The sequence below is a fragment of the Paramisgurnus dabryanus genome, chromosome 20, assembly GCF_030506205.2.
Source record: "Paramisgurnus dabryanus chromosome 20, PD_genome_1.1, whole genome shotgun sequence".
In the NCBI taxonomy this organism is placed as follows: Eukaryota; Metazoa; Chordata; class Actinopteri; order Cypriniformes; family Cobitidae; genus Paramisgurnus; species Paramisgurnus dabryanus.
The window spans coordinates 13,399,947-13,425,842 of record NC_133356.1 but is presented as its reverse complement, the minus strand read 5'-3'; the positions used below and the strand labels follow the sequence as shown (position 1 = coordinate 13,425,842).

Below are 25,896 nucleotides of genomic sequence, written 5' to 3'. Positions count from 1 at the left end.
TTTCTAAAAGAAGAAATGCCAATAGGTTGCATTGTATGGTTTGGGCTTGAGACATCTGTCAGGATTATACAGCAAATATTATTAAGCATTCTATGCCCAAAACACCAGTTTCAACACAACTTTATTTCTGATTTTGGTCAAAAATAGGCAATAATAAAAGGAACAAGCCACAATAATGATATACAACATCTACCCTTGCAGTAATGACCACACTTGTAATTTCTTGTAATTTCTTCAGTCTACATTAGCATGTTTACTTAAGTATTATCTACTGATTCATGAAGTAATAGATAAGCAGAAGCACATTTCTTTATTTCTAATCATATAAGTACTCAGTCCACATTCTTTCTACGATCTGTTTCTTTTGAACGTTGTTCTGAGCATCAGTATAGAAAAAATCCTGGGTTGCATGTTTGTTTAGTTTGCCAATGACAAACTCTAATACCTGCCCATCACCCTGAAGCATAATTCGATGGTTGTCTTTCCAGTAGCTATCAGATATCTGCAGCACATGCTGGAAACAGGTCAGTAGGCTTTTCCCCATCTCTCCACTTTTCTCCAGATATGTCTTTGTCTCCAGGATCTTCTCCACAGACATTGTTTTTCCAAGGGAGACTCTGCGGCGTGGTTGGATATAGAGGGTTTGCTGCGGCTCATGGGTACTGTAGGTGAGGTGAAACTCTCCACAGGTTATCTTTATTTCCATCTTATCCAGATGTGATGATTTTTTTTCTGTCTTTCGGCTCAGAGCTTTTCTGGCTTGCTCCATGCAGCTCTCAATCTCATCACGACATTGATGCCCGGCAAAGTGGCTCTCTGACAGGCTAGCGGTTGTGAGTCTAGACTCTGTCTGGACTCTTTGATGAAGCTGTGGCCCGTTTGGACCTGTATGGACTGTATAATAGAGGACTGGAGTCCCTGCAGTGATCTTTACTAGAAAATCGTCTCCCTCCACCATTAGACAGGCATTATACCGCTTGGATGCAGGAAAGGGCTCAATGGCTTGGATGGAGAACTGAAGGTTGGTCTTCAGTTGTGAGTCCAGCAATCCCTGTTTATGTAATTGAACTTTCACTGAAAGGAGACAGTCCAGGTCGAGAGATGCCTCATCAAAATATTTACTTTTAAGAAAACAAACAAAGTTGTGTTAAAAAGTCATTCCTAAATGTAAATGTTGTCAGTGAATGCATTATTGAGTTGTACTAAAATATACATTTCTGAACATTTAAACACCTTCATATTATTTCACAATATGATATATTATATATTATTATAAACCACTCAACCACAGTATAGCCTTCAATAAGTGATGTGTAAACCATTAAATTAAGCGGAGAAAGCTCTTGTCATTGACTGTAATTGTCAATAAAGACTGTAATGCAGATCTACTCACATTATTTTGTCCATTGCCAAGCAGAAGAAATTCAGCAGTTATGTAGAGTTTCAGCAACAAGGATATCGTCAGTCTACAAAACGTGCAGGAACAAAATTTAGTTTAGTTTTCATGGCACTCTTACTTGCATGGAGTTAAAACAATTCAAGTAAGTTCACTTCAGGACAGCAAAGAATAAGAAAGACACCCAAAGTATTTTTTGCATTTTGAATTTTCTTTATTGAAGCATTTTTGTGAATGTATGAAATATGTGGGAAATGTTACACAGAAAACACTTACATTTATTTCTGATTTTTTATGTTAATAGCACAATAGAGAAAGTTACAACAGAGATGGCACAACATAAAGCAAGCTACAATTTGCCAGATTTTAAAACTGCAATCCATAACTTTTTGATGTATAATACTTTGTTTCATTAAAATGTCTTCACTTTAAAACAGGATAAAATGTTTTTGTAGCACATTGTAAAATTACGGTTAAAGCATGCCACTAGCTATCTCATGGTCATGGGTTTGATACCCAGGGAATAATAAAGTAATTTCCTTGGACTACCTCCGAGCTATATAAATGAGAGCATGTTTAACCAGAACATGTGTAGCATTATTTCTGAGCTCTTTCATAGCATCTACTGCCATTTTTGAGGATACATCGAGACCACTTTATCATTGTCACACAGCAATACATACTCTTTTTCATTAAGATCACTTGCAGAGACAATTCGTACTATTTGTTTGTCTGCATGTATGATGAATCTGCAGTTGTTTTCTGGAGGATCGGGTGTGGTGAGATATAGCTTGATGAGATGATCTACACTGTTAACGATTTCCCTGTATTTTTACAGTACGGTACTGGCAGCACGGTTGCCAGTAAGTTACTGTATTTTGGTTTTACAGTACTGTACTGTAATACCATTTTACAGTACACAAACTAGTACTGTATAGTTACAAAGCAGTACTGTACTGTAATTTTACAATATTTTATTACAGTAGTCTATTTTTACAGTAATTTACTGTAATGTCTATATTGACCCATAAATACTATTTATTACTTATTACAGTTAATACAATAATATTATATAAAATAGCTAGAGATTTAGGTTTAAATCTATAGTTATTAATATGGTAAAAATGCTAAATTAAAACATAATGAATTAAAAGGCAATCCAAGCAATGTATGTATCAAAATTTTATTTAAAAAAAACATTTAATTGAAACAAAACATATTTAAAACAAGATTTTAAACAATAATAAACATATAAACAAGTTAAATAAAATAAAATCAACAAGTATAAACAAGTTTGGAGACCCCTGCTGTAACATATTTAACTCTGGCAAATAGAACACTGGTCCATAGTTTGAAGTTTTCAGTTTAAAGTCCATCATCGACTAAAAGGTAACATTTCACTGTGGTAAAAACAACACTGGCTCATAGTTTTAAATATTCTACTTGAATTTCATTGAACACTAAAAATAAATTTAAAATTAAACTGTGGCAGACAGACCACAGTGGCCTTTACTTTGAAGTCGTCCATTCGAACTCAATCAGGGACTGCATGAAGCTGTTCACATGGGGGTTAATGGCCACAGCTTTTCTCTGCACCAAGTTCCTTGTCTTTTTGCTTGCTCCTTGTCTGGATGTGCACTTTTTCCCATCTTTGGAATTAATTCTATCCAGAAACCTGTTAGAAATATCATAAACATTAAGTCAACAAATATAAGATAGAAAAAGATTTTTAAAAAACTAAACTTAGCCTTGAACTTACTCCTATTCTGAAACCTTTTGCTCTTATTCTACTGTTCCACACCTAATTACATTAAAATACAGAAGATTCACTTACCTCGGAACAAACTCTTTCATCAATGGACAGCATCCACCTGGATCCTGTCATGATTGAATGTCCTGAACAGAAAGTACAATTGTTACTGATTTGGACACAACTTTTTATTCTGAAAACAAAATCTTTTGTCAATAAAGTCCAGGGACACCTCTGCTAAATAAATATAATTATTAAATTACATTTCTTATAACCAAAGTCTGAATATTTCTGTTTGTATATTTCTACATGGCAAACTAAGACAATTGTGTACATGTTGTGTATGGTCGTGTTACAGTGTTGTGTGTGAATGAGTGAATGAGTGTATACATGGGTATTTAAAGAAACTGTAGTGGTAAAGTGCAAACTTACCGAACATAATGTGCTTGGTGTGTGTCTGGTATCACCCGTTGTGCCTCCACATCTGCCTTAACTCCTGAAAAGTGCAATGACACTCATGTAAACTACAAATAAAAAGTCAGCCACATTCCTGTGTAATTTTGCATGTGACGTGAAAGCATTTAATATTGCAGTCGAAAAAATACATGACTTGTAACTGTACATCATGTACTTGCCTGGTGCCTTTAAAGATGATCCATCTTACCCAATCCAGCTTACAAGCAATGGTAAGACTGTAAAAAAGACAAATGTTACAAAATCTGTTAGCCATAGAAATAAGTAGACATTGTGAAGGAAATGGTAAAAGAAAATTTAGTAACACTTTACTATAAGAGTTTATTCCTTAACATTTGGTAATGCCTTAACTAATATGAACTAACAATGAACAATATATTTTACAACATTAATAATATTTGATAATGTTCATTGTGCAGAGACAAAGTGATTGATTTAAAAATGTATTAAGTGTTTAAATCTAATATCATGCTATGCTAACAAATAAAACATTACTGTAAGTGTTTAGTCAGTTGTAAAACATATATATATATATATATATATATATATAAGTTGTTATATTATATATTATATCTAAATATCTAAATAAGTCTTTTTTTAATTATAACATCTTGTCTACAGAAAATCTCTGAAAATGTCTCGTTTAGTGCAGAAAATAGCGATTTATAGTGATAAGGCAAAAAGACTGTCCCTTTAATGTTTTACCCGGCTGCGGTGTAACACGCTATTTCACGAAAAGTTTTTTAACAAGTTAGTAGCTAGCTGCTCACTTTAAAGATAAACATGATCGCCTAAATCTGAGCAATCCTGGTGATGCCAGTTTCCTACACGATGTTATAATGGACTATTTTACATCCAGAGATGAAGGATCAGATGACAGAGACGAGAAGACAAAGGTACGTAAATGCGGAGCCCATTCTCTTTTCGTGCATTGATTTGATGTGTTTTGGAAACTTATATATACTGCATGTAATGCATCTGAAGTGGTGGAAACAATATGCCATAAAAATGTATTGGACAACTTACTGGACGTGTAAAACGCTTTAGAGAAGATATTCTCTGCTTTTGCGGATATACCGTAATATAATAACAACAACAATACGCGCGGCAATCCCTTTCGTTCATCTGATATTAAGATGGTCTGAATGATATTTGGTCGAAGTTAAAGCTGCGATGAGTTCGATGCATGTATCCAGTTAAATATGAGGTTTCTTGTTTTCACTTCTGTGGAGGAGTTCGGTATGCTGTGTACGGCGTGTCAAGTCCTGTCTGTTTACAACCACAGCCTTACCAAACAGTCGAACTTAATACTTTTCTCTGACGCTAACTGAACGGATGAAACGCCGAGATAAACGACCGTTATGCTGGGACCGCAAGACCGCGCTGGCGGGTTGTCTTTGTCCATTTCGTTAAAAATAGTTTCATTGTCACCACACTTTCATCACAATATAAACTCACCAAAACCCTCATAATTTAGTTAAAACAACCCTATATTCATTAAAAAAGGTGTAAAGCGAGTTAAAGCAGCGGTAGACATCTGTGTGTAACGTTAGCTTACTTTCTGAGGGAGATTGAAACTTTGTTGGCGACCGTTTTTTTCTCTCATTGCACGTTTAAAACAATATTGTGACAAACTATTCACAACATTCTTAAACTAAAAATTAAGTTTTCATGAAACAGAAATATTTCAAACTTACCGAACTGCCAGAAATCAATCGTCCTCCTTCAGCTGCAGCCAGGAGTTGTGCTCTCTCTCCCTCTGTGTGATTTGACTCTGGCGCACTTTCTCTGATTATTGCAAGTACACCTGGCACATTACAGCAATGGCTACAGCAAGGTTACATCAAGACCAAAATATACTGTAAAATTTTCCCGCTCAAACAAATTTACCCAGAATGCATTATGAACTGCAGTACTGTACTGTAATGTATACATACAGTATAGTACTGTGGATTTTTACAGTAATGTACTGCTAAATCTACAGCGACATCTAACAGTGTAGACATGCTATCAAATCATGGCATGTGGATTTCTCTTTCTGTAGCCAGGACTTCCTCTCCAGCAAACCCTCAACAGTAATCGTCTCAAGCTTAAACTGACACTTAGTTTCCACAGTTTTAAAATTTGACCCCGAGGATGAGCTGGAGTAAGTGATTGAAAACCGGTTGCATTTGATCATTAGTTTATCAAGACCATTCTGAGAAATTGCTTCTTTTGCGTGTATAAAACAGGATTTGATTTCATCCTGGCAGGAGTGGCCAAAAAAGTGCCATTCCTCAATCCAGCTCTTATGTACTTTATTATAGCATTGTATATGGAGGTTGAGATGGGTGTTGTGATCATTGTCTGAGCTCACAGTAAAAACACGTAATGTACTGCTGCCAATTTTCACATGTGACCAATTGCCTTTAACCAATAGCTTTGAGGTCAAGTTTAAAGGATGATCTTTCAGGAAACCCTCAGCAAAGTCCAAGTTGGAGAGTAGGGTGTTGTCTGTACATTTTTTTTCTTTAAGCTCATGCATCACATACATTATTCCTTCCGTGTTAGGATTCAAATCTCTGTAAAAAAAAAACATTAAAAACACTATAAATTCAGGAAAACATTTCACAGTTTATTTTTTCTGTTTTTTTACTATTTAAATTCCTCCTTTAAGGCAGGGTCCATGATCTCTGAAAGCCAATGTTGACATTTGAAATCACCTAAACAAACACGCCCCTACCCAGTAGAATCTGGACCTTCTTTTGATAGACCTCCCCCATACATAGGCAACAATGTTGTTTAGTAGCTGATTGGCTACAAGTGTGTTTTGGTAGCCGGCCCGACTCCTTTTTCCAAAGCGTTTTTCAGAAATCATGCACTCCACCTTTAACATCATTATTGTTTTCAGCATACTTACTTTGATTTGTCCATTGAAGAAGAGGCGAGGGTTTTCACCGGTTTAGTGTTTCCACCTGTGTAATCCATATTTTCTTTAGTAACAGCATTTGTTTAATGTAACAGCCATAGAGGTAAAACCAGGCAAGGTGTTGCAGCCTGATCTCACAGGAATTTGAACATATTTTATGGGTTGGCTAATTCGTATGAATTCGTATTAAGTGAATAAAAAAACCACAATTATTATAAGAAAACAATGAAATCTCAACCATAACCCCAACATCACAGGGGCAAAAGCCAGTTGTACATAAACATACGAATGTGGTTGTACGAATTAATACGAATTAGCCACCTCGTTTTTTTATTATTATTATAAAAAACAACGAAACCTCACCCATAATCCCAATGCACAGGGGAAAAGTCAGTTGTACATAAACATACGCATGTGGTTGTATGAATTAATACGAATTAGCCACATCATTTTTTTATTAATATAAAAAAACAACGAAACCTCAGCCATGACCTCAACGTCACAGGGGCAAAAGCCAGTTGTACATAATACATACGAATGTGGTTTTACAAATTAATACGAATTAGCCACCTCGAAAAAATTTCACAAATTGCTATGAGAATCTTGTAAGACAAGGCAGGTTTAACACCAGCCAGTTCTGATCAAAGCACTGTACAAATTATGAAACAAAATACAAAAAATTACTTTAAGCACATAATAAAAGAAATAAAAAAGGGCATTAAAAATCAACTATACAGTCCACAGGTGTCAAGCTCAGCTTCTGGAGGGCCACTGTCCTGCAGAGTTTAGCTAAAACCAACTCTGTTTTATGGAGGTTGGATCAAATCTCTCCAAATTGGTGCCATAAGTGGACTTTTATTGTGGTGCACTCAACCCCTTCACTAAAAAACAACAATAACAAAATCACACACTTGAAACCATATTAACATTTTAAAATATTTTAACAATCTTTTATAACTGATATGTATATATCGACACTATACAAACACAATTAGGCTACACAAAAAAAAATCAATATTTTTTTTGTACACAGGTACAGCTGACAGCCCACCACTGTTTCTTGCCGGGCATCAATTGTGACGTATTCTCTTGTTACTGCGCAAACCAATCGGCGCAGCTTCGTATGCTTTAAAATTGCTCTCGCGGTACTTTGATGTAATGCGCGTTCGATTTGTGCAGCGCTGTTTGAAGTCGGACACTACAGTCAGGTGCAAAAATGAGGTGTATGCGGGAATGGCGCGTTCACATGTGCTTAGCCTACTGCATTCACTTCAATATGCTGAATAAGCAACAGGGGTGAGTGGCTGTACTGCCTACACAGGAGCTGAGTTTGACACCCCTGACACTGATCACTGTACACCGGTGTAAAAAGATATGTTTTGGTTTAGGAGGTCTGATTCGGCAGGTCATTCCACACTCCACAGGCGTGATGCTAAGCCAACAGAGAAAGTGCAGTCACATTTTAACTTAAAAAACTCCGAGGTACAGCTAGATCATCAACTTGTTGGAAGACCTCAAAGATCATTGCATTTCTTGACTATGTAACCCCTTACAGACCGTTTATGTACACCTTAAATTTAATAAAGGATTCAAGCAGATTTAGATAAAATATACCAAATAGTTTTCATTTATAAACAAACACACTAAATATTAATTTTGCATATAATTTTGCAGACTTACCTGGATGGTGGAAAATTGAAAGGTAAAAGATGCTGAACTGTTTTTAGCTTCTTGGGCAATGCTTCCTTCACTGCTCCACTGCTGTAGTGATTCTTCAGTCTGTTCTCTGACTGTTAACTATGAAACAATGCAGCAGTTAAGTTTCAGTTTCATTTACCAACTCAGTTTCATTTTTCAGGAACTGGAAAAAAGGGGTTAAAGAGAAAAAGCTGGACAGCATACGTTGCAAATTCCAAACGGATATCCATCTGAATGCCAATTTTTTTCTGTTCGAAGATCAGAACTTGAAATGTAAACTCTAGGAGTTACACAATTGCGTCTCATACTGTGTTTGATTAACCCTCATAACCCCCTATTTTCCTGTATACGTTACAGTTCCCTGGGGGTAAAAATGACCCCAGAAATTAAAAGGGTGATTACAAAAAATATATACATTTTTAATGATACAAATAATATATCATTTTTTTTGTTTACTTCCCATCTATACATTAATGCTGTGTTTTGGGAGATATGAAGTACTTTTGTACCTGTTTACCACTCAATTCCTCAACTACACCATTAGCTTGTCTGTAAAATATAAAATTTTATGAAAAATTCACATAAATTATTATCTAAATTTAATTTAAATTGTTTTTAGATATTGATCTAGACGTTATATGTTGAATTCGACCATTTGATGTTTAGAAAAAAAAACTGTTTTATGGTTACAGTTTAGGAAATTAATAATTTTGACCAGCAGATGCCCATAGAGACCCATTCATTTTACTGTGTGTGGCCAACTGCTCAACATCAATACTTTAGTGAAACATTTTGTGAATTTATGTTTATATAAACATTAGAAAGGTCTTTAAAAATAAAAATTATTTCAAATACTATATTTTTTTTAGTTTTTAGTTTTTGAGGCATTTTGAAATGTTTGTTTTTACAAAATGCCACAGAAATTTGACTGTGTGTGTGTGTGTGTGTGTGTGTGTGTGTGTGTGTGTGTGTGTGTGTGTGTGTGTGTGTGTGTGTGTGTGTGTGTGTGTGTGTGTGTGTGTGTGGCATGCACACACCTGTGTGAGCATTTTACATCTTTGTTTTGCATCTGTGGCTGTTTTTTTGCCAAATTCTGTAAAAAGTGCACTAAATCTTATTCCACTGACATGAAGGGAACCATGTTTTTTAACTAGATAAAAGTGGCTTGGGGGTAAGATTGACCCCAAGGGACTTAGGGTTAAATAAGAGCAGAGCATACAATCTGCCGTTCTGTTGTTATTGTTACTTGTTTTCAGGGATTTCAAACTATTTGGTCAGCCGAATACCCTTGAACAAATTGATTTACTTGAAATAGGCTACCCCCTGAGATTTTAGGTAGGCCTAATTTTTTCAGTAATTTAATAGCACATTTGCTGTTTAACTTTCATCTGTTTTAAAGTTTGTATCAGTAGTATTTTGTTATTGGAGCTTGATCTGGTAATTTTCTTTTATTGGTACATAAAATGTATCTGTCCATTTTGCATGAGTTCTCAGTTTTCAGAGATATGGACTGTGTAATGGTCACATGAGAGATTAAACAAATAAAATACATATTTTGTAAATAAGCATTTTGTTTAGACCTTTTAAGTTTAAAATTCATTATTAAAATGTTATAATTGCATTGTAATTTATTTTTTCCATTAACTCATGACACGACCACCCTGCAATTCCCCGCAAACCACCACATGTTCGCGAACCCCAGTTTTGTACCCTGCACTATTCAGTAACCACAATGCTGATGTTTTTTCTGTCCCTTTTGATCAGATGGATAATCAGCCTTTATCATCAGCTGTTTTTAAACAAAAATCAGCAAAGATCAACTTACTCATCTGATCTATTTGTGACTAATAAGTTGTTACAGCACACACTTCCTGTTGTGTTATGAGGGTGGTATCCTATTGGTCAATTCCAGATTGTGTGGTAGTGCCCTTATCTTGTAAAATACAACAAAGCACTGATCAAAATCTACACAACTATACATCAGTATGTTATCTGCTGTTATTGTTCCACATTACACAACATTATTACTACTGTCTGTGTGCCCAGACAAATTCTCACATAAACATATCTTTATTGCACCTGCAGTAGTTTAGACACAGCATTAATAATTGTTATTTTATGGTGAGATGTTAAGCGAAATGAAACAAGAACTTTGGTGAACAACACTTTGACACTTATAATCTGATTATTATAAAAAGAAGGTGGATGTTGGGACCAAAGAAAAGACAAGAGGTGCAAGAAAAAAATGTAGCATGGAATGCTTTTTGATCTAAAGCCTCTGCCTGGTAAGGGGCAGTTGCCATGGTAACAACGAGCTGCCAAAGTTGCAGCTTGATGGATGACAGTGAGCCAGTAGCATTTGACAGATTCTATGAGAGATAGAGAGAGAGAGACACAGCTTTTTCCGAGTCTGGTGTGAACGCACCATGAGAAGAAGGCATAACACTTCTCTGCTGTTCTATTAGAGTTGACAAAACATCACAAAAACACCCACATACAAGTCTTCAAACCACCATACTGCCCCACTGAGGCTGGCTGTTATGGCTTAAATTAGACTCATGTGACACAAAACTTACATAAAACTTTTTTGTTTTGCTTGTTTAACTCTTGCTTAGGCTTATTACACATAGATGGATATGGCGCACAGATGGAGATGATTATCTAGAAATACCATAGTAATCTCCCATACACGGTACACTAATTCATTTTTTTAAGTATAATGACAACCTTATGCTATCAGCATAAATTTTACAAAGCTATTTACTGTTTTTGTGTCAGCTTTGTTGTGTCTTATTCAACATCACATCCTCAGTGTTTCTCTTTATGACAACTGTAGTATACAACAGAACATCCAGAGAATATAAAATTACCAGCGTGAACCAGCGTACTTCATCTTAAGAGGGTGAAGATGTGCATGTGTTCACAATATCTACCGTGTGTGTGCGTGTTTTTTTCATGAGAGGTGTGTGTCATGAACCTCTTTCTGCCTCAGGGGATTCCAGAAGGTTCTTCAAGTAAACATTGTTTCCATAGTGATAATGGAGGAAAGGTGACAGCAAGAGTAATAAAAGAAAGAGAATAAGAGAATGAGAGTGTGTGTGTTGGGGGAGGTTATAAAAGAAATAATCTGTATGCCAGATATAATCACATCACAAGAAGGTAAGAGGAACAACATGAGCTCAGGATCATTGCTTTATTCTTAACACGTTTCACGAAAAACACATACACCCAAACTGCAGTTCAAGATTCTGAAGCAACCCGTCTCAATTTTATTCCATTTTCAACACTGCTTTTTGCAAAAGTTCCACCCTTATCTGAGGCTCTTCATTTGTGTATTTAAAAAACCTAAAGAAAATACATAACTGCTATAAAAAGTGCATAAAAACACAAATAAACAGCTTTGATATTAAAAAAGATTATTTCATTCATATCATGCCAAAAACACCTTGCATCAGTTAGGACCACTAGACAACAGACTAAACTGGACTAAAACTATACTGTCTGCAGTTTGAGGTATTTGTCTGAGATGACGCCATACTGATGTTGTTTATCAGTGTTGGGGGTAACGCATTACAAGTAACGTGCATTACGTAATAATCTTACTTTTCTGAAGTAACGAGTAAAGTAACGCATTACTTTTTAAATGTACACATTAATACTTGAGTTACTTTAAAAAAAAGTAATGCAAGTTACTTTTTTAGTTGAATTAATTAGATTTAAAAAAAATTATGTGCTGAATTAAACTGAACGTAGTCACATTATGCACTCTTTTCATACAAAAACACCTGCAAGGCCTGAAAGAGTTCAAGCCTCAGCCAAGAAAAAGTAACGCAAAAGTAACGTAAGCATTACTTTCCATGAAAAGTAACTAAGTAAAGCAATTAGTTACTTTTTTGGGAGTAACTTAATATTATAATGCATTACTTTTAAAAGTAACTTTCCCCAACACTGTTGTTTATAGTGCTTTGTCTCCTGAGGTTCAATGCTTCAGGGTGCTGAAGGGTTTAGGAATTATTTTAAACATTATAGCCTTCAGGACTACATGCATTCTGGAACAAATGCACTGCATGTAAACGTGACAATGTTCAAGGAACCCATGTCATGCATTTCTTGTATCTGTTAAAGGATTAGTCATTTTCTTAACAAAAATCAGATAATTTACTCACCACCATGTCATCCAAAATGTTGATGTCTTTCTTTGTTCAGTCGAGAAAAGATTAGGTTTTTTGAGGAAAACATTCCAGGATTTTTTTCATTTTAATGGACTTTAATGGACCCCAACACTAAACAGTTTTAATGCAGTTTCAAAGGACTCCAAATGATCCCAAACGAGGCAAAAGGGTCTGGTCTTGGCATTAAAACTGCATTTAAACTGTTAAGTGTTGGGGTCCATTAAAATGAGAAAAATCCTGGAATGTTTTCCTCAGAAAACATAATTTCTTCCCGACTGAACAAAGAAAGACATCAACATATTGGATGACATGGTGGTGAGTAAATGATCTAGATTTTTTTAAGAAAATGGGCTAATACTTTAAATTAACTCTTCCCCGGCAGCATTTTTCATGATTTTCATAAAAATGTTATGCCTCCCAGAAAATGCAAAAAAAAAAAAAAAAACCGCTTCATCCTATTTTTATTTTTATAAGTTCTCTTTTTATCACTATAATATTAATATATATTAATATATAATTTTGAGCAAAAAGCTGAGATAATTCCATTTTTGTAAAGGACTTTTGATAGAGATCAGATGCAGAGCGATCCTCAAAACATAGACGAACATACATCTGTTTGCCCTAGGGCGATACCTCCGGGTTTTATAAGTTGTGGAAGAGGCATTGCGGATTGACGAGATAACTCGTCAATGGCGGGGAAAGAGTTAACTTAAACTTTTTTTTTTACAAATTTTAACAATTGAATCTTTCACACATGGTACTAACTCTGTGAATAAAACAATTATTAGCCACAATTATGCAGAAATTCCACAAACATATTAAACATGAAAACTTTTAAGGCACAGTATGGTGGCTTTTGCAAAAGACTATCTATCTATTTGCTGTTCTTTGTGATCGTTGTGTTAAGTAATCCAGAAGTAGTACCTAAAAACTGAAAAATGTGTCCTGTAATAAATCTTTAAAGCTGTTGGAAAATACTTTTCCCCTCAATTCCACAGCAAAAATCTAATGTTATTTCCCCCTCGCGTTATGTCCACTACCCATAGTGTTTGAAAGCCATCGTTGTGAAACGCTTAATGTAGCTTCCCCTCCTCTAACTCTCTCTTTGTCTCTCTCTTTCCCTTTCTCCCGCTCTTTCTCTGAGGTTCTGTTGCTCTGTTCCCTGAGTCCTTCACACATTCTGTTCTGCTCTGTGTTTTCGGCTTGACACAGTCCTAACACGGGACACGCAGAGTCCAGCTCATCTTCATCATCACTGTCCTCTTCCTCCTCCAACAGCTGTGGAAATCTAACTAGTGATGATGATGATGATGATGATGAAGGATGAGAGTTGGAGTATGTGTCCCGTTCATACACAGACAGGGGGAGCTGAAGGTAACGCCCGGCTGCAAATAGGCAGCAGCATGTGGGGACGCACTCCGGCCTCTCCCTACGCAGCATTCGCAGGCGTTTGCGGTACGGACCGGGTGGCGTCACGCACGGCTGCAAGGTGGGTGGTGGGAGAGGTGTGTTGGGTGCTGGGGTTTGCAGGGGGCAGGGAGTGGCTTCAGGGCCTCCTGGAAAGCACCAGTCGCTCTGAAGGAGAATTTCATTTCTGAGACGTCGTAGGAGGTTGTTGATAAGCACAGAGCGCCTTAAGAAGGACTCGGGGTCATCCATGTAACGCAGCTTCTCAAGAGAGAGACGGAGAACGTGAGCACGTTCCTCCAGCACCGGAGACACCTGCTGGACCAGAGGACAAATCACAAGATGCCAGAATCATATGTTGTGCAGGTGTACAATGTGCCATGAACTGTAAATTAAGGGCATTTATATTGCATTTACACTGGAGTTTATACAAAACAATGTACAATGCATTGAACATACACTGTGATTTTCTACATTTGAAAGAGCAGAAAAGTGGATTGCAACTTCACATAACAGAGCTGGCACTGTTTCTAATAAAAATAATTTTTATGAAGTTGTCTAATAATGGAAGACCATTTCCGCAATATAAAAAAATCATGCTCTGGTGACTTTTAAAGTCATAATTTCGATGTTCTATCTCATAATTTTGACTTGAAAAGTCATAATTTCAATTTTTTATCTCATAATTGACATGACTTTTACCAGAGCATGATTTATTTTCTTATGTGGTGGAAATGGGCTTCCACATGTTATAGTATGCATTTAAACAGAAACTGATCAACAGCAGCATTGTGGATTTTTTTTATTTGAAGACACAAACAGTGCTAAATAGCACCAAAAGTGGTTCACTGGCTCGCAATAATAGGTTAACCATTTTAAGTGCCATATAGCACCTATGTAGTACCCTATAGTGCTATATAGAACCATATAGAATGCTATTTCCCTGTATATGGTTCTTCATAGGTGCTTTATAGGTGCTATTTAGCACTAAAAATGGATCCCCTATGACTATGAGCTTTAGTGCTATTTAGCACCAATTTTTTAGAGTGTGAGATAAAAAGTCGAAATTATTTTGAGTTTTTATCTGATAATTATGCCTTTTAAAGTCAGAATTTTTACTTCAAAAGTCATAATTTCAACTTTTTATCTCATAATTATGACTTGAAAATTCACAATTTCGACTTTACCAAAGCATGATTTTTTTCTTATGTGGCGGAAATGGGCTTCCATATGAAATGCATTTAAACAGAAACTAATAAACAGCAGCATTATGGATATTTTTTGAATTTCAAACATTATGGAGAGAGATGGTAGACTCACAGTGTGACAGTAACTTCTGAAGCTCATTACTGGTTCTTCATCTTCAACAAACTTCCTCTTGAAATAAGAGATACGTGACACGGCCACTTGATCCATCACACGAGGGGTTCGTTTATAATGGGGCTCTGGAGACAGTATGGCAAGATTAAAAACCAAGTTACAGATTACGAAAAGTATTCTTTTACAAACAGAACTTAATCAGTGCCATCTGTGGGCATAATGGTTTGTTTTATAGAAATAAGATTCCAGTCCAACCTTCAACGACCCCTTGAGTCTCGCCCCCTGGTGGTGAGGGGGTGGAGACGCAGCTTTTGCTACAATGCTCGGACTCCCAAATCGGCTGATAGATTGATGTTGGGGCTTCGGCCTCAGGTTCACAAAAAGGGCTCATAGAGAGGACCAAAGCCATTGTTTTACCTCACGGTTCTAAAGAACAAACACAAATAAAATACTCAAACCATGCACATAATGACATCACATCACATAACATACCATAAACACAGATTCACAAAGAAGCGTCAAATAATTGAGACTGTATAATTTCCTGCAGCCCTTTAGAGATGCGCGGTTGGCGGTTACAGCCGCGGACTCCGCGGATAAACCGCGGATCGGGCGGATGACGTGACGAAAAATAATATTATAATTAGATTCGGGCGGGTGGCGGATCGACTGCTTGTTAGCTGTGTCCTTCTAAGCATGCAACCTTAAAAGGTGAGCTGAGCACTCTGTCTTTCAGGGTGGCAGCCTCAGAAGTTCTCAAAGAGAACTGAAATGAGACGGTCTAGCCTTCTGAGGACCCATAATTTGCGTCACCTGTTGCACGCGCCCCCAGTAGCCCCCACCGCGCCTGTCAGCAGAAAACAGCGGAGACATTTCTGACTTATTAAAATAAATATGTAATCAAAAATATTAATTTATTTTAGAAAATATGACACATTGATGTAGATTAAACTATTCAACAGTATATCAAATAACCTTATGTTGCAAATATACGCAACATAAACAGAATAATATTAACACAAAACATAACTTATAATACTAAAACAGTGACATGAAAAAGTTTTCTAATACACTTTTATTTAATAAAGGTTTTAATTGTTTGGGATAGCCTCGGCATGTTAAGAATCCATTCGTTCTATCATTAACAGCGCAGAGAAATGAAGACGCATTTTGACATAGCTCTTATCAACGCCTCAAAAAATGAGAATTAAAAACAAAGGAAATAGAAGGTCAGAAAAGGTTTGCCTGGAATAAGTTTTACAAAGTGGTAAATCAGGATGACACCAGTGCAGACTATGTAATTTGTGCGTTTAATTTAGGCATTACTTATTTATTTATTTATTTTTGTCCCGTGTGCGCCGATCGGAGACTGAGTTCACTGCTGATATTCTAGATCTTTCTAGTCTCGCGGCTGTCATCAGCAGCGTCTTGCATCGCCCAGTCAGCGGATGGCGGGCGGGTGCGGTTTTGAAAACTGGTCAGAAACGTTGGTGCGGATGGATGGCGGACGGATGATGAGTTTTGTGATGCGGTTGCGGATGAAATAATAGCCCATCCGCGCATCTCTAAGCCCTATATCCTTTGCAGTGTTTGTTGAAGGGGGTCAAATTTTTTTGTGTTTAAAATACATGTTTTACATGAGTTTTTTTTTTTTAGTTCTGAAAGCATGTTTTCACAGTAAAATGAACTCTTTAAAAAAATATTACAACAACCCTGTGCTACTTAAAAACACAATTCATGTTGTAGTAATTTCTTATTGCTGTGAACTTGATACTTTACACTTGTATCAAAAACACACACGCACGCACACACACAGATAAAAGATTCAGTAGATGCTACCAGGAATGGAAAAATATGTTTGTGTGATCTATTTAATCATTTCATTCTCTGTAGCACACACACGGTGACGGGAGAAAGGAGAAGTTCTGGATGATTGCTTTCACAAAGATCATTAATCTTCACTGACAATTGCGCGCGCGCACGTCTTTCATAAAGTGTTCGGCAAGGAAATATTAAACCGCTGTTATGCCTGGCTGTCCTGAATCGACACGACAATAAACTAAATATTTATTACTAACTATAAGTCAAAAGCGAAGACAGCGTATAATTACGCAACTGTAAAAACCTCGCAAATGCACATTTGCGCACACAGCCATCTCGAGGCGAACGTATAATCTGTCCTATTTGCAGTCTGTGTCCGCAGGGTTTGGATCACACCGATCTTATGTGAGCGAGACGTGTTTAATCAGAGCCGACCCCGTTCCTCCTTTTCCTTGTACTGCCATTACCTGTTTCTTATTCCGCCCACAACTCTGCTTTGAATTTACGCTTTAGAAGGCACGCACGCACACACAATCTGTCTGTCTTTGTCTCTTTGCTCATTTTGTGCTTTATGTACTCTCTCTCCATCTCCTCCAAAACATAAGAAGGTGCTGGATCTGTTGGATTTGCACCTCATCAGTCACACACACACACACACACACACACACACACACACACACACACACACACACACACACACACACACACACACACACACACATACAGTACACAAATATCACAGGGTGCAGACAGGAGCTTGAGCTAGAACTGTGAAGTGCTGTAGATGCTCAAACTACAAATTATAAAAATGTTGATGCTAAAACCAGAGCGAGAGAAAGACACAGATCCAAACCATGGAATCATGTTAGGGATAAGGTTTCATTTGTGCAGTTGTGGTTTTTCCAATGCGAAAACCACAATTGCAGGTTTCCATTGAGGTAATGTGGGTTTTGGCTTCACTTACTGAAATCAAAACATCCAAAGCTCCTGGTGATCCTTACTGGGTCATAAAAGATGGTAAAACAAGCATTACACACACACATCTCATTTAGGTCTTATTAAAACAATATTATCATTGCGTACTTTGCCAGGAAATTAAATTGTAATTCGGAAGTTATTTGAAGAAAACGCGTTGAAAAATGAAAGCAATAGCTCACCCAAGAACACAATTTTAATTTACTTCCCTGTAGTAAATTAAATTAACTTGTCTGTAACAACATACAATTATTATTTTTCACAAAGGAAATTATTTACAGCAGCCCTTTTTCCATACAATATAAGTGAATGGAGACTACTTGTTGAAAATTTTCAACCTGATCTTACAGGAAAGCATACTTATTTTACATGGTGGCGATGTCATAAACATTGTACGATGTGAGTAATACAAAACGTATGATTATCCTGAAAAAAAGATGAATGAAACCCCATCCCTGGGGTTACTGGGGTTAAAGCAGAACTTGAGATACAAATGAGATTGTATGCTGACAGAAAACATGGTCTCAAGATGTCACTGGGGCCGTACCTTTCAAAAAGGTCCTAATATGTATACATGATGTATGTACCTTTAACGTATAATGTGAAATTTTTGGTACCAATATCTGAGGTACTAATATGTGCTCCTTCGGTGTACTATTTGAAAGGGTGCCGTCCCAATCAGTGTTGGGGGATATGCATTGCAAGTAAGGTGCATTATGTAATAATATTACTGAAGTAACGAGTAAAGTAACGAATTACTTTATAAATGTACACATTAATATTTGAGTTACTTTTTAAAAAAAGTAATGCGAGTTACTTTTCAGTTTAATTGATTCGGTAAAAAAATTTACTGAATTAAACTGAACATGGTCATGTAGAATTACCACTCTATGCGTATGCGCCTGAACAGGAACAGTTTGGGTCGGTAGGTGAGAGCTCGACATTTTTGCAATGGAAAATAACATTTTCAGTCATATAAAACACCTGCAAGGCCTGAAAGAGATTAAGGGCACACTCACATTATCCTAACCAAACCAAACCAAGCCCCAGCGCGATTGTCACCCCTCCCGACTCCCCCAGGTGCACGCACTCACACTGTACTTGTATCGATCCGAGTCCGGGCGCGCTTTCGTCATTAAGATGCGATTGTTTTGAAAAAGGCAGGAAGTAAGGCTCTCTCTTAACACTGGAACCCACCGTAATGATAAGTCTGTGTTTTTTATTCGGAGTCGTTTGGTGCGCGATTACAGACAGCCCTCTTACATGTCATCATATTGCTTAGTTCATCTGTCACGTGCGCAGCTCGGACATTCACGTAACCCCGCGGCGCGCATCAAAAGGTTTTTACGGAGGCAGATGAAGGTGAGTGGTCGCGCAACTGACGTCTTCACCTTTTGAATCGCGCTCAGGCGCGATTGCGCTCACACCACAGCCTTCCGCGCCTTCCGCACCTTCTGAGCCCAAGTGAACCGCGCTCCGGCCCACCTCTGCAACCCGGCCGCGGCGCGAATAACCAATCCGCGCTCGGGCGCGGAACAGAGCGATCACACTAGTCAAACAAACCAGGCTTTGGGGGTCAAACGCGCCCGAGCGCGGTTTGGTTTGGATAGTGTGAGTGCGCCCTAAGCTTCAGTCAAGTAAGGAAAAGTAACGCAAAAGTAACTTAAAAGTAACGAAAGAATTACTTTCCATGAGAAGTAACTAAGTAACGCAAGTAGTTACTTTTTGGGGAGTAACATAATATTGTAATGCATTACTTTTAAAAGTAACTTTCCCTAACACTGGTCCCAATGACTACTATAGGGACCATTTTTTGACCATTTGAAATGGAGAAGACTGCACAATTAGTCAGGTTTCAAGAAAAGATTCAGGCCTCAGCTCATATTGTAATACCATTCCACAACTTCAGCAAAGGTCCACCGCAAACTTGTTCTTGGTTTGTGCGACAGAGGCACATTGGCACACACAAAGAGCTAAAGAATCATCATTAGTGGATGATGTTGTCTAATTATGGCCTGACCCAGAAACAGCTCTATGATTTATGCGAAACATTAGAAACGGCTATAAACATAAAATGTCAATGTTATTGTCAATTATGAAAGTATGTTAAACTGTGCAAAATGTTTGTTCAAAAGGGCAACAATATCTGGTGTCAATTTATGACTTTCTTATGAGAATATTCTTCATCAGCCAATGAAAATACACACTAAGTATGTTTCAAATTAAAGGACAAGTTCATCCCACCCAAAAAATCTTTTAAAGGGACATTCCACTTTTTTTGAAAATATGCTCATTTTCCAGCTCCCCTAGAGTTAAACATTTGAATCTTACAGTTTTGGAATCCATTCAGCTGATCTCTGGGTCTGGCGCTAGCACTTTTAGCATAGCTTAGCACAATCCATTGAATCGGGTTAGACCATTAGCATTGTGCAAAAAATAACGAAAGAGTTTGGATATTTTTCCTATTTTAAACTTGACTCTTCAGTAGTTGTACTCGTACATCGTGTACTAAGACAACCGGAAAATTAAAAGTTGCGATTTTCTAGGCAGATATGGATAGGACTATCAAACTGTCGTAATAATCAAGGACTTTGCTACCGTAACATGGCTGCAGGAGGCGCAATGATATTACACAGTGCCCGAAAATAGTCCCCTGCTATTGAAAGGCCCTGTCCCAAATGGCGCACTTCATGCGGACTTTCGGTCTCGTGGCCTTAAATTGCGCGTTCTCGCTTAGTCTACGAGTCCATAGGGTGTCCCATCTGTCATTTTTACGCTTTGAAGTGTGCTCATCAGCGCCTCCTTTGCCCCCTTGATGTGGTCTTCAGGGAAGCCCGCACTGCAGCAGGCTTCAGCACTTTACCAACCCAGAAGTCCTTGCGAAAGGGCAATCAGACCAATCAGACGACAAAAGGGAGGAGTTCACACTGACGGGCAACTTCTCTACCTATTTCCGGTGTGATGCTCGAGTCTGTCCCTAAATACGACTATGGTGCACTCACGTGGACTCACATCAAGGGTCCCTAAAGTCTGGACTATGTGATGTCATCAAAGTTTGGACTCTGAGGAGGACCACAAGTCCGGAGTGTGCCATTTGGGACAGGGCCATAGTAACCAAAGGGACTATTTTCGGGCAGTGCGTAATATCACTACACCTGCTACAGCCATGTTACATCAGCAAAGTCCTTGATTATTACGCCAGAATGAGAGTATAGTTCCTAGCCACATCTGCCTAGAAAATCGCAACTTTTAATTTTCCGTCTGTCTTACTACACAATATAACTACAGAAAAGTCAAGTTTTAAATAGGAAAAATATTGAAACTCTTTGGTTATTTTTAGCACGATGCTAATGGTCTAATCAGATTCAATGAGTTATGCTAAGCTATGCTAAAAGTTCTAGCGCCAGACCCGGAGAACAGCTGAATGGATTCCAAAACTGTAAGATTCATATGTTTAACTCTGTGGGAGCTGTAAAATGAGCATATTTTCAAAAAAGGTGTAATGTCCATTTAAAGTAAACATATAAAGGCTCCCATACATTCTTTAAAAATTCAACCTTTCATGTTTCACAGAAGTTATATGTACTTTTAAAAAAGCATAAAGCAGTGTAAATGATAACAGATTTTAATGTGCACACACACACACAGTACAAAACCCACACAGACTACAAAGAGCGCTAACACAGCAACATGTGTGAAACACACCCTGCAGCAGCGACGCCCCAGTGTAACATAAGGTGAAAAGACCACAGCAAGACTTTGTTAAACCGTGAGCCTATTACACACACACGCTTACACACCTCACATATCATACATCTGCTCAGAAACCGTCTGGCTGCTGGAAGCATTTAAACCATGTGTGTCCTCAGGGTGGAGGACGTCCGCTCAACGGTTTGGGTTAAAGCTTTCCATGACCTGAATCTATCAGCAAGACAGAGGAGGTTTATTTAAGAATCAAAATGTTGCATTGGGGATCTGAACACATCCTGCAGACAGTAATCTAGGTCATTATGTAGTGTGTAGTGTAGTCTATTTCATTCTCTCTCTCTCTCACATACACAAATGTAGGCAACACCCAGCCAAGGAGGTAAAAAGTGTGGAGAAACAAAGGGGTAGAAAAATAATGGACAAAAAGAAAATTGAAAGGAACACCCTTTCCTTTCTGCCAAAAGGTTTGCGGTGGCTCAGCTTGTCTAGGTTATGTGCAACTCAAAGGAGGGCAGAAAATAGACAGGGACAAATTACAAGCAGTGGTAAAGAAGTTGCTCTACAATGCATATCACCACTCTCAGTGTTCAACAGATTAAAATAATAGAAATTACATAGAGATTAACAAACAGACGGGCTTTGGCACGTGTGAGCGTACAGTATGTGTGTGTGTGTGAGAGGCTGGGGCAGTAACGCAATCGTGTTGACACAACGCCACATCAGTGCTGAAGGAATGTTCTGGCTACCCATGCATCCCTGCTGTTAGGAGTCAAAGCCTGAGGCACTGCATTCATATGTGTGTGTGTGTGTGTTTAAGACAAAGGGAGTGCAGAAGGTGCGCTGTGTATACTCAAAGGGGAAGTGTAATCAAATAATTCATCCCATTGTTAAGATGACTGTGATTATTCATTACGATGGGTTCCCAAACAGTACAGTTGTGATAAATTAGACCTACCTGTGTTTAGACGGCAAGTGTATGTTAAGTCAATAGTGTTTGATTATATACTATACACATTGTGGAGTGTGTTTTGTGCTCAATGTGATTACAGTACATTTTACGCCATATACATTGGTGGATTGCAGTTTACATTGTGGTCATTTGCATGAGGTGAGTGTTGTAATGAATCAGTTGTGAATGTGATTTGAGGTTTGACAGGTAGATGCTTTACAGCAGTTATGTGCAGCAGGTGATTTTCCAGACTCTGGGAACTTATAAAAATATTCATTTAAAATGGAAATTGTGACTTTATTATTTACAATTATCATAATATTTTTTGACAAACCTATTGTGATAAATAAAAAATTCTTGGTTTGGTTAATTCTGCGAATGATACTATGTGACCCAGTCTGAAAACCCAGCTAAAGACACTATAGTATATATATATATATATATATATATATATATATATATATATATATATATATATATATAACTGTTTTCTACATAAATCTTTCAACATAATGTAAAGGCGATTCTGTGAAAATAATTTTTATTTTTTTAATATTGAGTAAAGTCACGTCAAAGTTTAAAATTAAGGTGAAATCAATGATAAATCAAACCTTGATGCTTCTTTCATAAGTAAATTATGAGACTTTATGTGCTTATATAAGATGACACAAAGGTAGTCTCTGTTACAGTTACAGTGATTTTTACTCATCGGAAAAAATAATCTTAGCCCCAAGTATACTGTTAAACAAGCTTGGGCATCTTGCTTAAGACTAACGACTAACTGATGTGGTTTTGGGGGTACCTTTGAAAAAAAACCCGCTGAAAAATACTGGTCTACAGAATAATATGCAGACTACTGTGCGACCCAAACCACAGTTTTGTAAAACTGCCATGACTGCAAGTCGGAATGAGTTAAATTTCAGGTTTTGGACTCTACAAGCACTCCCTCACCGCCCGCAGTCTCCCTAATCTATTGAAGCAAATCCTCACCGTACCCAGACACAAATCAGTGGACTGATGAGAACCATAGGCAGTAAATGACTGTGTGGGTTTTCTTTTGTGCCCGCTGTAGTTTGAGGGATCAATGTGTGGCGTTAAGCCAGACACTCTTGAACTGGCACAGTGATCTCAGGGGAAATACCCACATACCCACACACACTTCTGCCCCACGGCACCAGGAACAGATGCCACAGCCAGTGCAGTGAACCCCTTGCTGATAATGAAGCGAGAAATAATCTCTCACTCTCTCTCACACGCACATCATCTCAGCTATGCACAATAGCTTCTCTCTCTTACACAACAGTAAGTAGAGCCTCACACTGGTTTGTGCGATTGTCTATACGGTAAATCACAGGTTTTTCCATAAACAAACTTTGGGCATTCAAGAAGACAAAGACAGACCCATACTTCATTCATCTTTAAAGTTATAATGCTTTCATGGTGCACTTCACATAAGCACTTACAGAAAACTGGAGCCCTGCCCTTAAAACTCACACACACGGGCCATGCTGAAGTCTTTTAATGTGTGAAAGGAACACTGTGTGTGTGTATGACCTCACTATCATTTGTTTTTATTACGGTTTGTGAAATATTCCTTTAAAAAATCTAGACGTCCAAACATTTCTTGTTTTATAAATCTCACACCCATAAAGGAAAAACATATGCATGCATTTTTATAAGGTTACATTTTTTTAGGATGATGTATCTCTCTCTCTCTCTCTCTCTAATGTGACAGAAAAGACAAATGAGAACTGCTCAGAGAGATTTAAGAAAATACATAAACCTATACAGTACATTACAGCTGCTTTGGCATGCATAAATAGTTTTTACACATTTGCATGTGTGTACTTTTGTGTGTTTAAACCAAATTAGTTTTTGCACACTTCAAAGATGGGCACTGTGCCATACCCAACTGGCCCGTTACAACCAGTTTGTAACCTACTTTTAATATAAGTAGTATGTTGTATCCTAAGACAATTTCTTACCTTATACTTTGGTGATGACTGAGCTTGATGTATTGTATTAAATATAGATTTTAACCCGATCTGTCATTATGAACGTAGGCTCTCGTTTTCTCCCTTGGTGCTACAGTCCCGCCGCGTTCATCAATAACAACTTATCCACGATCCATCAGTGCAAATGTCAGTACCTGCGCGCGTTGACTTTTTAATCGATAACGTTCAGAAAGAAAACATCATCCAAACCGACGCGACGCGGCGCGCCTTTGCATCAATCAGCACGCGAACAAAGCAGCCGTAATGTCAAGGAATCTCCGCCGCAGGTCGCTTCGCTTTGTGCCACGGTGACCTCACTGGCAGACGGTGCAGCGTTGCGGCGTTTGCCCTGAACTGTGCTCGTTAACGTTTGTAGACACCACCAGCATCGCCCCATTCCTCGAAATAACCAGCAGCACCTTTGAGCTCAGGATCAGTCTCGTCCCGTCCCAGCAGCAATGTTTCTCTTGTGGTTTGCGCGTGGGAGTGTGTGTCTGGTTTTGGTCAGAGGAGACGCGTTTAACCCGGGAGCGAGAAGCAGAAGTAGAGCGGGGCGGGCACGCGGCCAATCATCTGTTTGATATTTCCCCTTTCAGGAGCGGCGGGTCTTGTTTTCAAGCCCGAGCGATTTTCTCCGGTGTTTCCTATAGAAGAGGTATGAAGTGAACGCCAAGTCGTGGCGATTTTTAGATTTTGGCTACGATTCTCGTATGGCCTTGTCTCTCTCCACACACTTGTACATTTTCAGTAGGTGCGTAAAACCTAACCCAAACACGTAGGATATAGACATTTTGGCATGTTTATATTTTGATTATCAAAATTTAGTGGATAACACTTTACAGTAAGGTTGTTTTGTGGGCTAAGTGTTTTTAACGAAGATGAATTAACAAATGTTTTTTAAGCATTTATTGATGATGAATGCCAAATGATGATGTTTGGCAATACAGTCAATTATGTTAGTTAATTGTGCATTTAGGCTAATGTTACCAGTTACAACTTGAATTTAAAAATGTTTTAGTATGGTAAGGTGAAACAAGATAAATCGTGTAGATGTACTCTTCATTGTTAGTTCAGGTTAGCTAATGCATTTCTGTAACTATTGTTCAAATTCAACATTCTTGTAACGCGTTACCATTTTGTTTTCTACAAATGAGCGACCCTCATCACAAGTCTATTTGAATAATTTTTAGAAATATAACAAATATAATGAAACACACACACAAATGCTCTTACTGACTCCAGGTTCCAAAAAACACACCCTGCCTCTAGTTAAAAGCAGACATGGACTCCTTTGCCAGAGTCTCTCATTTTTTTCCTTGTGAGA

General features: G+C 37.8%; 2 protein-coding genes across 3 annotated transcripts; both read right to left on the bottom strand.

The window, feature by feature from the left end:
- Positions 1-104: 104 nt before the first annotated feature.
- On the bottom strand, positions 105-8,344 carry LOC135786896 (uncharacterized). The gene is made up of 3 exons (XM_065296504.1): positions 8,209-8,344; positions 1,394-1,466; positions 105-1,121 (listed from the first exon to the last, which is right to left on the bottom strand). The coding sequence occupies exons 2-3, from the start codon at positions 1,405-1,407 to the stop codon at positions 317-319; spliced, it is 819 nt and encodes a 272-aa protein (XP_065152576.1). The 5' UTR covers positions 1,408-1,466; positions 8,209-8,344; the 3' UTR covers positions 105-316.
- Positions 8,345-12,459: 4,115 nt separating this feature from the next.
- sertad4 (SERTA domain containing 4) lies at positions 12,460-25,269 on the bottom strand. 2 transcript variants are annotated; one of them, XM_065296496.2, is made up of 4 exons: positions 24,564-25,269; positions 15,381-15,551; positions 15,126-15,250; positions 12,460-14,123 (listed from the first exon to the last, which is right to left on the bottom strand). In XM_065296496.2, the coding sequence occupies exons 2-4, from the start codon at positions 15,532-15,534 to the stop codon at positions 13,410-13,412; spliced, it is 993 nt and encodes a 330-aa protein (XP_065152568.1). In that variant the 5' UTR covers positions 15,535-15,551; positions 24,564-25,269; the 3' UTR covers positions 12,460-13,409. The 2 variants fall into 2 exon arrangements, with proteins under 2 accessions (XP_065152568.1, XP_065152569.1); XM_065296497.2 differs by having other exon boundaries at positions 12,460-14,120; positions 24,564-25,267.
- Between the last annotated feature and the right edge of the window lie 627 nt (positions 25,270-25,896).